We start from the raw sequence: 13,799 nt of genomic DNA on the forward strand, positions 1-13,799 counted from the left end.
AAAACACTTTTAGTTCAATATGAATGGGAAAAAACATTGTACAGGAAAGGAAAAGGATGGAGGAAAGAAATACTGGTGACTAAAGAGGTTGCTGCTGAGGCAGGGAAAGATTTAAGATTCTGTGATGCCCACAGTACATGTCGTTTTGTCTCTTCCTGGACATAAAGAATAAGTTGTCTAGAATATCTGATTTCATATCAGAAACCTGCTGAAGAGGAGAAAAGCACAATATGACTAGAATTAAATCAGCTCACAGGTAAGTAGACTGCTTCCCAAGTCACCCTTAAAAAAATTAAAAAAAAATGATTTATTGAGTGCCCATCTGGATCAAACTTTATAGTCACGAAACAGTTAATGAAAAATAAAGTCAAAATCCCTGACTATGAAAATGGCAGTCTGTAATGGTGGAAGTGGGTGGAATGGGGGTCCCTCATGACCAACTGAGACAGTATTCTTAGAAGGTTGCTTGTTTAATGCCACTCAGTTCCTACTCTTTGAAGCCTTGGGTGGCTAAGTTTGGAGTAGGGTCCACGCACTCATTTTCATATTAATATATTAAAATGTACACATCTGGCAACCATTGATCCAAAGCAACCAAAGACAAGCCTTTTTTGAAAAGAATAATATTAAAAGAAAGGTAGAAAGTAGAAGAAAAAGGTAAGTAACAATTTGAATGCCTACCTAGGGACCAGCACTAAAGATTATGTGTATAATCCTATTTGTTACTGTTGTGGCAAACTAAAAGGACCAAGATACATAATAATATATTTGCTTAAAGGATATCAAAGAAGGAATCAGTAGGGAGAAATATTTATCACTACTATTTTAATTAAATATTACTTTATCAGTTTAATCTAAATATTTGGTAGAAAAATGAGGTCTTATTTTCTGTTTTCTATATGGAAATACCTGGAAGATATGTGAGTAGGTAATTTGTTAGCATAGCGGGAGGTTAAGTATAGAAGAAAGAAGAAACAGGCAGGATAGAGCGGGAAAGGAAAGGCAGAAAGACTTCATTTATTTAGCTTCTTAATGTAGATTTTTAGTTTTGTCACCTGATCTCCCACATAGCTTTTGAAAATTTTATCTTATTAGGTGAGTTTTCTATAGACAATACAGAATGGAATCACAAGGTCACCACCATTTGGCTACAAATATGATGGATAGGGCTAAGAACATAGCAACTGACTCTCCTAAAACTCCTACTGGAATGCCTTCTGTTTTCAGAACTTCAACCAGCGGTTTGAGGCTTTATCATTTATAACTAAGGAAATTATTTATGTATGTATATACTGCAATGAAAAGCTGTGATACAAAGTTTTAAATTCTTCTGATAGTGTCAGCTACTAGTCAAGGGGTCAGGAATCTATTTTACCACCCACAAAATGGAAGCCATACATAAAGTGGCTCTTATTTTACTTAGTCTTAATTTTCTCTAATTATCCTTTATTATATCATATATATGTAATTTTTAATAATGGAATTATAAATAGCTGTCTAAAGACAGGAAAGTAAGTAAGTTTAAAACTTTGGGGAACAGTGTAGCTGCATAGATAGGGCGGTGAGGGGTGACCCTCTTCGCCTACATGGACTGTGCTGTAAACCAGTATTACCCCAATAGAGAAAAAAATTAAAAATTGTGACAGAGATCTAACTTAGAGCTACTGAGGTCTTTTTCTTACTGAGATAGCATAGGTTTACAAAAAAAAATTAAGTAACATGGCATTACAACTTGATACAAGTTTCAGATGTGCATCACTGACGAGCAACATGAACTTACATTAAATTCACTGCCAAGAGTCCAATTCTGTCCTTCAGCATACCATTGTCCCCTCCGTGCTGATTCCCTGCCCTTCTTCCCTAGCCCACTAGGGCAACCATTAATTGGTCTTATATACTAGCATTTTAGTTGTATTTATTATACATCACATGGGTGAAATAATATGGTATTTGCCAGTTGATGGGCATATAGGTTATTTTCTGTCCTTGGTGAGTGTGAATTGTGCTTCAGTAAACAGGGGAGAGACACATCTCTTCTAATTAGTGTTTTTTGTTATCACCCAGAAAGGATGACAACTGGATTGTATGGCATTTCTAGTTTCAGTTTTCTAAGAAATCTCCATACTGCTTTTCACAATGGCTGCACACATGCATAATCCTACTAAACAGTGTATAGGATTCTCTCCACGTCTTCTCCAACACTGTTTCTTGTCTTTTTGAATAGCATTTCTCACCTCAGATATGAGGTGCTATCTCATTGCTGTTTGGATTTGCATTTCTCTAACAGGAGATGGACATTTTTTTCATGTGCCAATCAGCAATCTGTATATCTTCTTTGGAAGACATAGACTCTATCTGTTTTTTAATCAGGTTGTTTGGGTTTTTTTTGCTAAGTTATATGAATTCTTTGTATATTTTGGATATTAACCTCATGTTATATGTATGATGCGCAATTATCTTCTTCCAAACAGGATTGTGTTTTCATTTTGATAATAGTGCACATGCTTTTTAGTTTGATGTAGTCCCATTTGTTTCCCTTGTTGTCCAAGTTGAGTCTTTAGTCACATCTCTAAGGTCAGTATCATTGCAGTACCACCTATATTTTCTTCTATGTGTTTTAGATATGTCTTGATTTAAATTTTGTGTATGGTTTTAGTGACCTACTTTCTTTTTCTTTGAAAGAGAAACTATGAGGCATAGAGAGTTGCAGAAATTCTCAGAGCTATTACAGAATGTATAACCATAAACCACATGTTAGTGGTTTGTGTTTTTCTGTTTTTACGTGAAATAGTCTTTTCTCAAGAAGCCAACATTTAGGGATTTAAAAAAAAAAAACATAATAAAACATACAGTAGAAATTTAATTTGGCGTGGGATTTCACAGATAGATCAGATTGGATTTCTGGAAATCACTGACAGGCATTCCAGGGGGAGGGAGAACAGCTGGATTCAATTTCATGAAAATCTGATCAACTGTATGACAGGAAATCTCTGTTGTCAGTTAATATACAGGACATTTTGAAAATAGTCTCGGTAACTGGCTATGTGGTAAGCCAGTCTAGATAAGTTCCAAAAAATTTTTCAGTTGGTGTTAACAAGTTTGACTAAATTAAGGAAGCAGTTGCTTATCCCACCCTTTATATTATTTGTAATGAACAATAGAAGGCTGAAGGTTTTCAAAGTGGATTTGAGAAAATACACCTAGAAATCATTTAAATCATATAAATGTATAGGCTCTCTTTGTCTTTGTGCATTCAGCCTCTCTAAATAACTTATGAGAGGTGTTTTTTTTTTCCCCTTACAGAGACCTCACCACTATAAAACAAGCTATATACTCCATTTTTAGGTGGCAGAAATAACATGCAAAGCTACAAATATGTCAATGACTTTACTCCTATCCATTCAGTTCCAGTCCAAGTAGGGTTAGTTAGCATGCCAAGCACATGAGCGGACCATAAATACAATATCAGTTCTTAAACCTTTCAAAAATGTAAATTAGACACCTGCTGTAACACTGGCATATATGTTGTGTCTCAGATTCTCCTAGGAGTTTCTGAAGATAGGTTCAGTTAGTCCACCTTGACACATCTGCAGGTTTCGATCTCATATCCATAGCATGAATATCCATTAGCAAGCTAGACATACTACCCTTGAAAGATGGTTTCCAGCCCAATAAGGCTACTGTTCCCTGGATATGCCTCAGCAGTTCCCAGCTCTCCTTTTCATCCAGAGGAGGTTGCTTTAATGCATTTGCATATAGGAATGTTATAGGACAAATAATTTATATGAAAATGTATTTTGGAAATTTCTCCCTTTGTGACTGCCTTCCACATCTCTTTAAATACTGGTTTGCATAGTAATTATTAACATGAATTTTTTAAATGTTTAAATATTGTAAGTTCTGTCTCTATCAGAACTGCAACCCAAGTTATAATTTCCAAAGTATACAAAGTAGTTAACTGCATTATAGGAATAAGTGAGGTAGCTGTGAAATATGCCAAATCGTTGGCCCTCTGTGAAAGAGGTTTGATGAACATTATTATAAGAGCCCCAAAAAAGGGGCCTCCCTGGTGGTGCAGCGGTTTGAGCATAGCACTGTGAAGCTGTCCGCAGCCTCTGCAGTGTGGGTTCGATTCCCAGCCAGCCAGGGAGGTACCCACATGACATGGCAGACCTCTCCTTTCTCGCCCGCTGCTCCCCTCAGCAGTGCTTTTAGTCTGTCTGGCTGTTCTGCTCCCCACTCTGTCTCTAGTGAATCCTCTCATCCTCCTGCACCTCTGGCCTATACCCCAGCTCTGGTATAAATAAATAAAAAATCTTAAAAAAAAAAGTCCGCAAAAGTTAAGTTTGATATTATGGTACATTCAGTAAATATTTATGCATCGCTCTGCCTTCATAGACTGTTGGGCCTTCATATACAAGCACATTTATCAAGGGCAGCTTGAGGCAATGGAAGACATACTGGGTTTAGGGATAGAGTCTGACTTTATCAGCCTTCACTCTTTAGCTCTGCTTTCTTGGACAAGTTCCCTTACTTCTCTAAGCCTGCTTATTATTTGTAAAATGAATATAATAAATGAGAAATAGCTACAGAAGAGTTTCTAAATTAAGTTGTTACATAAATGACATTTTGTTACTATCTCATTGTGAGAATTTGTAAGAAATGCCTTAAGACTATTAATAGTCTGAAACTTAAAAAAAAAAAAAAAAACCTCAGTAACAGAGAATCATAGGGTCAAGGGAGAAGTGGGTGATCAAATGGATGAGGATACAGATTTTCAGTTTTAAGAAAGTCCTAGGGATGTAGTATGCAGTGTGGTGACTATGGTTAATAATACTGTATTTTATATTAAAACATTGCTGAGGGAATAGATTTTAGGTTCTCATTGCAAGAAAAAAATAGAACATAGTAAGCTGATGAATGTTAACTAAACTTATAGTGGTCATTTTGCAATACATTCACACATCAAATAATTACATCATACACCTTAAACTTAAGCAATGTTAATCACACCTTGATAGAACTGAAAAACAAAATTGGTAAATTGCAGTTCGTAGGTAAAATCATCTGCAGTGTTGTCCTGTGGCTGCAGTGATGAAAGCTTGTTTCCTAGGTGCTTATGCTGCACCCTGAACATGGAGCATGGAGTAAATACAAGTCAGGAGAGCAGGTGATAAATCTTGTACTTTGGGAGATTTGATGTAAATTGAGGCAACAATTTAAGGAAAGACTCTGAATTTGTTTTATACCCAAAATAGTGAATTATCTAATGTTTGGTGTTGGTGTGATGAAACAAATTTTGAAATCATGTATTTATTAGTGAATTTTAGTAAGTGAAATTTAGCATTAGAATAATAATACCTGTTCAGTTACTTGAATCTCAGTATCAACAAAATTTAAATTTCTGATTAATAAAATAAGTAGGTAACTTGATATGAGATTTATAGTGAGTACACATTTTATTTCAGATTAAGTCTCTCAGCAAAAATCTGTGAGAAGACAGTCCTGAAGCGAGTTTTGAAAGAGCTATGGAAACTGGTTCTTAACAAAATAGAAAAACAAATTGTTCTACCTCCTCTGACAGATCAAACAGTAAGTATTTAAACGAAAGTTTGGTAACACTCTCAAAAAGCCATCTAATTATTTTGCTTACTTGAATGGATTTGATGCTGATTAAATTCCAATTAAATCCATTGTGGGGAAAAATGCCTGGTATTCAGTGTCTTAAGAATAATAATTCAAATAACATTTTCCTATATAAATCAATTTTAAATAGTTGCAGCAGCAAATTCACATTTACTTGACATTCAGAACTTCATCTCTTTTGAAAAAAGATATCAAAGTTCAATTTATAGGTTTATCTGGTCTACACATAGAATTTTTTAATTTAATTTTACTGTAAACTCACCAAGAAATGGATTTCAGATCCAATAACCTTGTTGTTTCTTTCTGAAAATTTAGTTTAATAAGATAAATCCAACACTATCATATGACATTTTTTTCACCCTCCCACTTGGAGTTTCGTAGAGGAGATACCTTATAGTGTATTTGAAGAACATGATTAAATGAATCATACACAGTGAAATAAAGAATCAGAAAACTTGGCAAAGTTAGACAATGTGATCTAGCCAGGTACCTCAGTGTTTATATGTTCTAAGCTGAGCTGAGCAAAGATCAATAACCCTAACAAGCAACAGTTATGGAGTAATTTTCTGTGAGTGAGGAAGGCAAGTTGATGCAAATAATGAGGAACTAGATACTAAACTAAAATATTTATTGATATCATGAATCAGATACACTATGTCCATATTTATCCAGTGAAATTGCATGTGTAGAAAATGTTTTCTTATAAGTATTTTAGATGGAAGAGGTACCCGTTTCTGTTGATTTACTGCCAGACAGTGGATGATAAATTATAAAATGCTTCCAGTTCTGCTTAATGTCATGAATATGTATTATAAATCATTTAAGCTTACATATACAGCTAATCAATCACATATATTAGCGCACACACACAACTTATTCATTTACCTACCATGTCATCAGTAGGGAAATGATGTCAGTACAATCTGGAGATTGGGTTGATTTATATGCTAATTTTACTAGGTGAGAGGTTAGAGAATATAATAGAAAACTTAAGCAAAAATGAAAAGAGCACTCAGCTTGGCTAACACACAGGCAGGATCCTTTCATCGCTATCTTAAAAAAAAAAAAGAGAGAGGTGGGAGGATTTCATACTCGCACATGTGGCCAGTTCCCTTCCCCCATGTCCACCTGTGGGCATAGAGTTCACAATTGCACTCTATTTAGTGTTGTTTAGTTAGGTTGTTTGTAATTTTATTTTTTGCATTTTTAAAAACCTTTGAGACAGCCAACCTGCCTGAGTTCCCTGCTAGCTGCCCAAGCTATCTCTCTTACTGTTTCTAATAGTTTCTCAGTAACAGATTGCTGACTTCTAATTATTTTTCCCCATAATTCCTAGTGTACAATTTTGTAGAATATAAGGTTTTTCAAGAACGTATATATCATGTTGTAGCCAAAATACTGTACATGACATTTTTGATGTAAAGTCCTTCCTGGGAAAGCTCAGCATTACCTCAGTCTTTTGTAGCATTGGGATCTCCAGGTATGAAGCTATATCATTCAGTACATGCTCTTTGAATTTCTTTGTATTAAGCAATGTGCTAAGGATAAAATATGCGCAATATTAGAGTTACTTGCTGCTCTCATGAGCCTTCTAGTCTTTAATTTCTCCACTAAAAATGAAGACTTTTTCCAGATTAGTCTTTTTCTTATTGTGAAAAATTCTAGGCTGATTAACTAACTTAGCCAAATCTAATACTTCACCTGCCTCATTTACCAACAGATAGGCCTTTGGGTTTTCACTCTAGTAGTGCTTCAGGTGTTTATTCTGGTGTCTTTCAAACTTTTGGAGAAACTTGGGGTTCTAGGAAACCCTGTGATTGAGGGAGTTAAGAGGGTAGATACCTAGTAAAATGTACAGCATTTCAGGAAGAAATGCAGTTCTACTTTCTTCAGCTCTGTATCTTGAAATTTTGTACAGATTTATTTTGTGGGGAGGGGAATTGGATGAGGGAGTTGCCACTGCTAAAAATTAACAAATAAAAATTAAAGATCTGAAAGCTGTTGGGGAAAGTCACTGATCTAATCCACATTCTACATTAAACTGGCTCTACTGTCAGCAACCCATTCAAAAACTCAAGCTTAAGACTTTCCGAAGTGGGATGCTTACAAGGACAGCTATATTGCCAGTATTAGATCTCTCATTGACCCAAACTGTAAAATAGATCAATTAAGGGCATCTGACAATCTACTAACAAATGCACTAAGGGAAATAAAATAGATTCTCTCTTCTTCACATTTCCATTGTGACTTTTACTAAAGATCTCCTGTGTCTCTAGGGACCCCAGATGATTTTCATTGCAGCTAAAGATCTCGGCCAACTATCCAAACTGAAGGTAAGAAGAATTTTAAAATGTGAAAATTAATGAACTAACGACAGGTCTTCAAGAAACTATCCTTCTACTAGTAATGGCATCTAACGTGGCATTGCTATGAAGATGTAATTGCTTCTCAGCCTTTTGGCTAAGATCAAGTGTACTAAGATGTATGTCTGTAATCTCACAATCTGCTTTGAAGATGAATGAGACTAAAACTTAGGGACTAAATTTTAAGTTATTTCCCATGAATTTCTCATCTTTTCCAGTTGGTATGATAACTGGAAATTTTTCACTTTGTGTTTTAGCATTCAGCATGACTGCTTTTGGAGTAAATTAGAGAACATTATTTTCTTTCATGAAATAAAGTAGCTTTGTATGAATGAAGGCGAAATGGAACACTTCATAGAAATCCAGTCAAGTCTGGGAAAGTCTTTGAGACAAGAAACTTGATGTGGGAATATGAAACTCATCAAAGCAGACTTTCAAACATAATATCACCATATTCTGCCTCATTATACTTGAGAATTTGCTGACTAAAAAGCCCTACCCTAAATTATTACTTGCAATTCACAACCCTGTAGAGTTGCACAGGGTAACCTCAGGTTCTGCCCATCTAGGATAGGAATTTGGCTTCACAACTAAGGCAGGATTTCCTTCTTTATAAAGTTGAAAAAAAAATCCCATTGATATGTATACCACATTATCCACTTAATCATAAAAGAACTACACATAAGAACATTATATAAGTAAAGTGGGATTACAGTGTATCCTGGGGAATGAGTTTCAGACACAGAAAACATTGTTTAAATTCTATCTCGACTGCCTTTAACTACCTGCCAATTGCCAAAGGATTTTACCTTTTTAATCTTCAGACTTAGCATTTGTGCAATGTAGAAAAATTTAACCCTTGTTTTATAGGAGTGTTGAGGATAAATAATATATATGTTGTCTTTGAGTGGTACCTGTGAGGAGTATGTGATCTTCTACTTCCAGAGGTAACTATCTTATCTTCTCTTCCATCTGTCAGCTCTGAATTAGGGATCACTGCAATTGTTCTGTGCAGTGCAGGGAAGGATAATCCACTTGACTGAGTAATTGCTGACATAAAATGGATACCCTATAATTTCAGTATCCTATTTTATCACCTACGTTATTCCCTTCCTCAAAAAAATTAGAAGCCAATAATCCATTTAAAAAGACATAACCACTACTTAAAATTGTTGCTCGCAGGTGGTCAATGAAGTTGAAAGCCGAGAGAGAAAGTAAAGTGTTCATGTCACTGCCAAACTATTGTTTTGGATCACAGATTGGTATCTCCATTTTTCCCCCTGTCATTATTTCCCTGGGGTGTCTAGTCCCTGCTTTGAAAAATAGATTTATGTAGTGTTGAGGTATGTAATATAAAACCCTGAAGGTGAAATAGCGTAGTGTCTCACTACAAAAGAAATGGCTCTTAGCCTGCATCTACTCACATGTGTGGTACTAGGAAATACTCCAGCTCTTCCAGTTTTCTGAATTTAATGTTCCATCGGCTAGAATTCAGTCAGTTCAAAGTGATAGAAATTCATACTAACATTAACAAAGAGGGAATTTATTGCTACATGAAACTTTATAGTCCTGGGATAACTGGTTTCTATCACTGCTTGATTAATAACTCAAATGATGCTATAGGACCCACTTCCTATTTCTCTGCATTTTCCTTGTTGGATAAATCCCAGTAACAAACCACCCATCTTACCTCTGTTCTCTATCTAAGGTCCTTGGACCTTGAAATCTTGTAGAAAAGAACCACATATGTAAGGAATTTTGGCAAAGTCTAGTGGCACATCATTGGCTTTCATGGAATATTGTTGCCATTACCAACTCAAACACTGTAATCTGGAGGGCAACATAAGCTGCTTGGCTAAACTCACATACATCCCTGAACTCGCTGTGTACTCAGTCCTGTCTAAATTTTATGAACTTTAGAACACGTTATGTCTCTTTCAGCCAACATTTCTTCAGTTCAGGGAATTCTCTTTTGGTTGTAATAAACTAAAAGCAAACTATTAATAAGATGTCCTACATGGTAATTCATCAATACTAAAATAACCTGAAGGACTAAATTAAAATCTTGTTATTGTAGGTATCAGAAAAAATAGCTATTCTGAATATTTTTCTATTATTTAATTTTTTTAATTTGGTCCATTTAGTTATTTGAATTACAGAGTCATAATACCTTTACAATTATATGCAAAAAATTAAAACCTCACCAGAATTAAGACCTTCAAATTTTACAAGTCTGTTTCCACTTACTTTATTAGAATGTCACCTCCAATGTTTTGTTTTCATTTTAAACTACAGGGCTTTATCTAGAAGTACTAACTACCTTATTTTAAAAGCATTGCAGAAAATAGAACAAGAATTTATTTATCTGCATTTGACTACAATTTAGTGATTAATTTGAAAATTCATTGAACAAAAATCTATTGAACAGTTTGATATATTCTATATTATTTTGCTTTTGAGCATTTTTTGCCAAATGTTATTAATTAAGTCTTCATGGACAGGTAAAACAGTATCAAAAGCAATTAATTAAAACCATCCAGACTATGAGTTTACTATAAGCACAATTTTTGGGGGCAGTGACTCACTGCCTGCCTCTTTTAGAGACTCCCTTATTTGAATTAGTTTAAGTATTTCTAGCAAGAATTATATTTCTCTGTAAAACCCACAATATTAGCATCTATTAAAAAAATAATATGACCACATTGTAAAACTGGTCAAGACTGAGGAAACCAGAGAGGCTTATTAATATATTTACATTTACTTGCCCTTAATCATTCCCCCACTATCATTCAGCAAAGATTTTCATTGCTCTTTGAGTCTCAGTTAGTGGGTACTTCCTATTTTTAAAATATTTGTTGGACTCATTTGAGTTGAAATTCCTATGTCAGAGTGAGAAACAGTGAGATGCACAAGTACATCATGGATTTATTAAGCAGTATGCCTTGTATCAACAATATTTAGAGGACTATGATTCCATTCAAGCAAAGTAACCCTACAAGATATGCTGAAGGAAACACAATTCAATTACCAAAAATATACTGAGTGCTTTGCAGGTGATAATTGCCAACCTAAGCAATAAAAGGCTGCAGAAATAAGACATAGGTAGAGATTTATCCTCAGGAAATGATGCCATTTAGTAAGTAACAGAATAAGAAAAGAGCCAGAATAGACTGATGAACTACCAAGTGTGACTTGTGCATGGCACAGAAGTAATGACAGTAAATAGGACCCTTCTCCATTTGCCAAGCCTTATGTGCTGATGAGAAGGAGCTTTGCCCTGTGGAAAGAGGCAACTTTGAATACTGACCAGTAGTAGTGATCCATTCATCAAGCCATGAGTGCTCAGAGCTATGTCTACCTAAGTGGGTTTCCCCAAACAAACACAAAGGCAACTATGTAAGTTTAGAATTTAAACTCCAGGAGCACAAAAATCTTTTTAAGTGTGGGGACAATATAACAATCACTTAGAACATTACTCACTCAATGTTTGTCAGATATTGTTGATTTGGACAGTGGCAGCCCTGGAGAGATTATATCAGTTTGGTGGGGCAGGGGCGGGGGGGGGGGGGGGAGGAGGTGGTGACAGCAGGAATTTAAAAATGTTTTCCCCAAATTTCTATTTCCTATATTATTTTCTTCAGCTTTCTACCATTATTTCCTAAATAAACTTTGAATGATGGACTGAGGCAGTCCAAATGAACAAAAATCTATTGTAAAAGATGGAAATCAGTTCTAAAATATTGAAATCTCCAAAGCCAAATTCAGTTAATTCTTTGGGGCTCTTCCTGATAGTGACCAAGAATTAATTGAATCCAAAAAAGAGAATAATTGGTGAAATCGTACTTAAAGTAGACATCAGTAGTAGTTGACAGAGGCTAAAATTCACCTTTTAAATCCCTTTCACAATTGACCTTCCTCAGTACAATAAAGCATAAAGGAATTAAGGCAAGAAAGCTTTGACAAACATTGTCTTGATGAATAGATAATAAAGCCACATATGAGTCAATGTACTACTCCTTTAGTGAACATGAGCATTTTTTTCACAATCATCAAACAAGTGTTCATATGAAAAGTATATCTTAAATAAGAAATGTTTGAAAGTAATTGTTAAATAAATGGATCAGTGATTTTATCAGTAATCATGAACCTGTTTTATAGGAGCATATGATTCGAGAAGATGCCAAGGGTCTGACACCAAGACAGTGTGCTGTAATGGAGGTGGTCCTGGCTACCATCAAGGTAAAGTTCTAGCACCCCCAGAGTATGATAGCCCCATGTGTATCTGTAAACTCCAGCACCTATGGAAACAGTAGCCTGTTGTATGGATACATTCCCAAAGTGTGTTAGATTTAGCCCATTCTACCTCCTAATGATGCCCACATATCTCTGCTCTTAGGCTTGCTTCCTTTGCATATCTCAGAAAAAAGTGTGTTATAACATATGTTTTAAAAGAAATACATGTACCCCAGAATCCCAACTAAACAAATGCCTTAGGGGACTGGGGTTAACAGAATTTCTTTTTATACCTTCTATGCTTGTTGGAATGGTTTTAAAAGATAAATCTTTTCTCTCTTTGTAAGCATAGTAATTTAATTTTCTGCTGAAAACCCATTGTAGATTGTATTGTGTGCATCAATTTTTTATAGCCAAAGATTGACCAAAAGTTATTGTAGTGTGGGCTGAAGGTGGACAGATCCAAAAATGTAAGTTACAAGTTCTTCCTTTTCAAATATTCCTCAATATTTATATATACCATGTTCTATTTATATGTGAAAGTCTACTGAAGAATGAAAAATTAATATCCTAAATTTCAACCATGTCCAGAGTTCCCACCTCTTCCAGGGGAAAGCATCCATTTTCTAAGACTTGTGAACAGTGTAGCAAAGAACTGTTAAAACAGAGTTATGCTTGTATAACAATTGGACATCTTTATAAAACTATTACCTCATGGCTTTTGTTTTGCTGTTTTAATATTTAATGATGCCATGTTTTTCTACTTCAATGTCAAAATCTGCAAAATGATAGTTGTGAGCCTGAGAATTTTGTGATTCCTGCTGGAAACTGGAGAGTATGATTAGGCAGTGAGATTACAGAAATGGAGATGCAGTAAGGGTGTTGTATGGAAGCTTTGGAAAAATAATTTTGAAAGGAAAATGAAAAAGAAACAGGGAAGCAAAACCAGTTTTTTTTAAAAAATGATTTTTAGTGCTTGCTTTAGCAGCATATGTACTAAAATTGGAAAGATACAGAGAAGATTAGTATGACCCCTGCACAAGGATGACATGCAGATTCGTGAAGCATTCTGCATTTTAAAACCAATTATTTTCAAAAACAGAAATAGGAAATTAACCTTTAGAGTTACAGCAGAACTAATAGCTATATATAGTAAAAATGTTGGAAAAAAACTAGCAAGATCTCCTAAAGTAAAAATTTTAGAATATAAATTCAGCCCTCATAATTTCGTTAGGTCAGTGCATGACTTTCAGAGAGGAAAGATATTTTGTAGAAGTAGGTAATGACATTCAGTGAAACAAAAGAACTGATACTTTCACCCAGCTCCAAAATTTCTCTTTCCTGTTGATGGTGACACATGACTACCGCATAGAGTTTGGTCCACCTTCTAGAAAAATCCTGACCCTCCCAACAAATCCTCTTGACAATTCATCGTTGTTTCTTGTCCTAGTAATTTGTGATTTTTTTATTCTGTATTAAGGTACATTGGTTTAAAACACTGTATATGATTTAATTCAGCATCAGACACTCGCCTTCCTCTTTAGAACAAAACTGATG

At 35.0% G+C, this 13,799-nt stretch overlaps 1 protein-coding gene and 1 non-coding gene across 2 annotated transcripts in view; both read left to right on the forward strand.

The window, feature by feature from the left end:
• Window positions 1-13,799, forward strand: part of UNC13C (unc-13 homolog C) — a 488,975-nt gene that overhangs the window by 418,050 nt on the left and 57,126 nt on the right. Inside the window, exons 27-29 of the mRNA XM_054701637.1 lie at window positions 5,469-5,592; window positions 7,923-7,979; window positions 12,168-12,248. Of these exons, the coding sequence (XP_054557612.1) occupies window positions 5,469-5,592; window positions 7,923-7,979; window positions 12,168-12,248 (262 nt within the window). The remainder of the gene's footprint in view (window positions 1-5,468; window positions 5,593-7,922; window positions 7,980-12,167; window positions 12,249-13,799) is intronic.
• Window positions 13,219-13,321, forward strand: LOC119239584 (U6 spliceosomal RNA). Its single transcript, XR_005123870.1, has one exon. It is a non-coding gene; the product is annotated as a U6 spliceosomal RNA (small nuclear RNA).

The sequence above is a fragment of the Talpa occidentalis genome, unplaced genomic scaffold (assembly GCF_014898055.3).
Source record: "Talpa occidentalis isolate TD23 unplaced genomic scaffold, MPIMG_talOcc4v2.1 talOcc4.11, whole genome shotgun sequence".
NCBI classification, from domain to species: domain Eukaryota; kingdom Metazoa; phylum Chordata; class Mammalia; order Eulipotyphla; family Talpidae; genus Talpa; species Talpa occidentalis.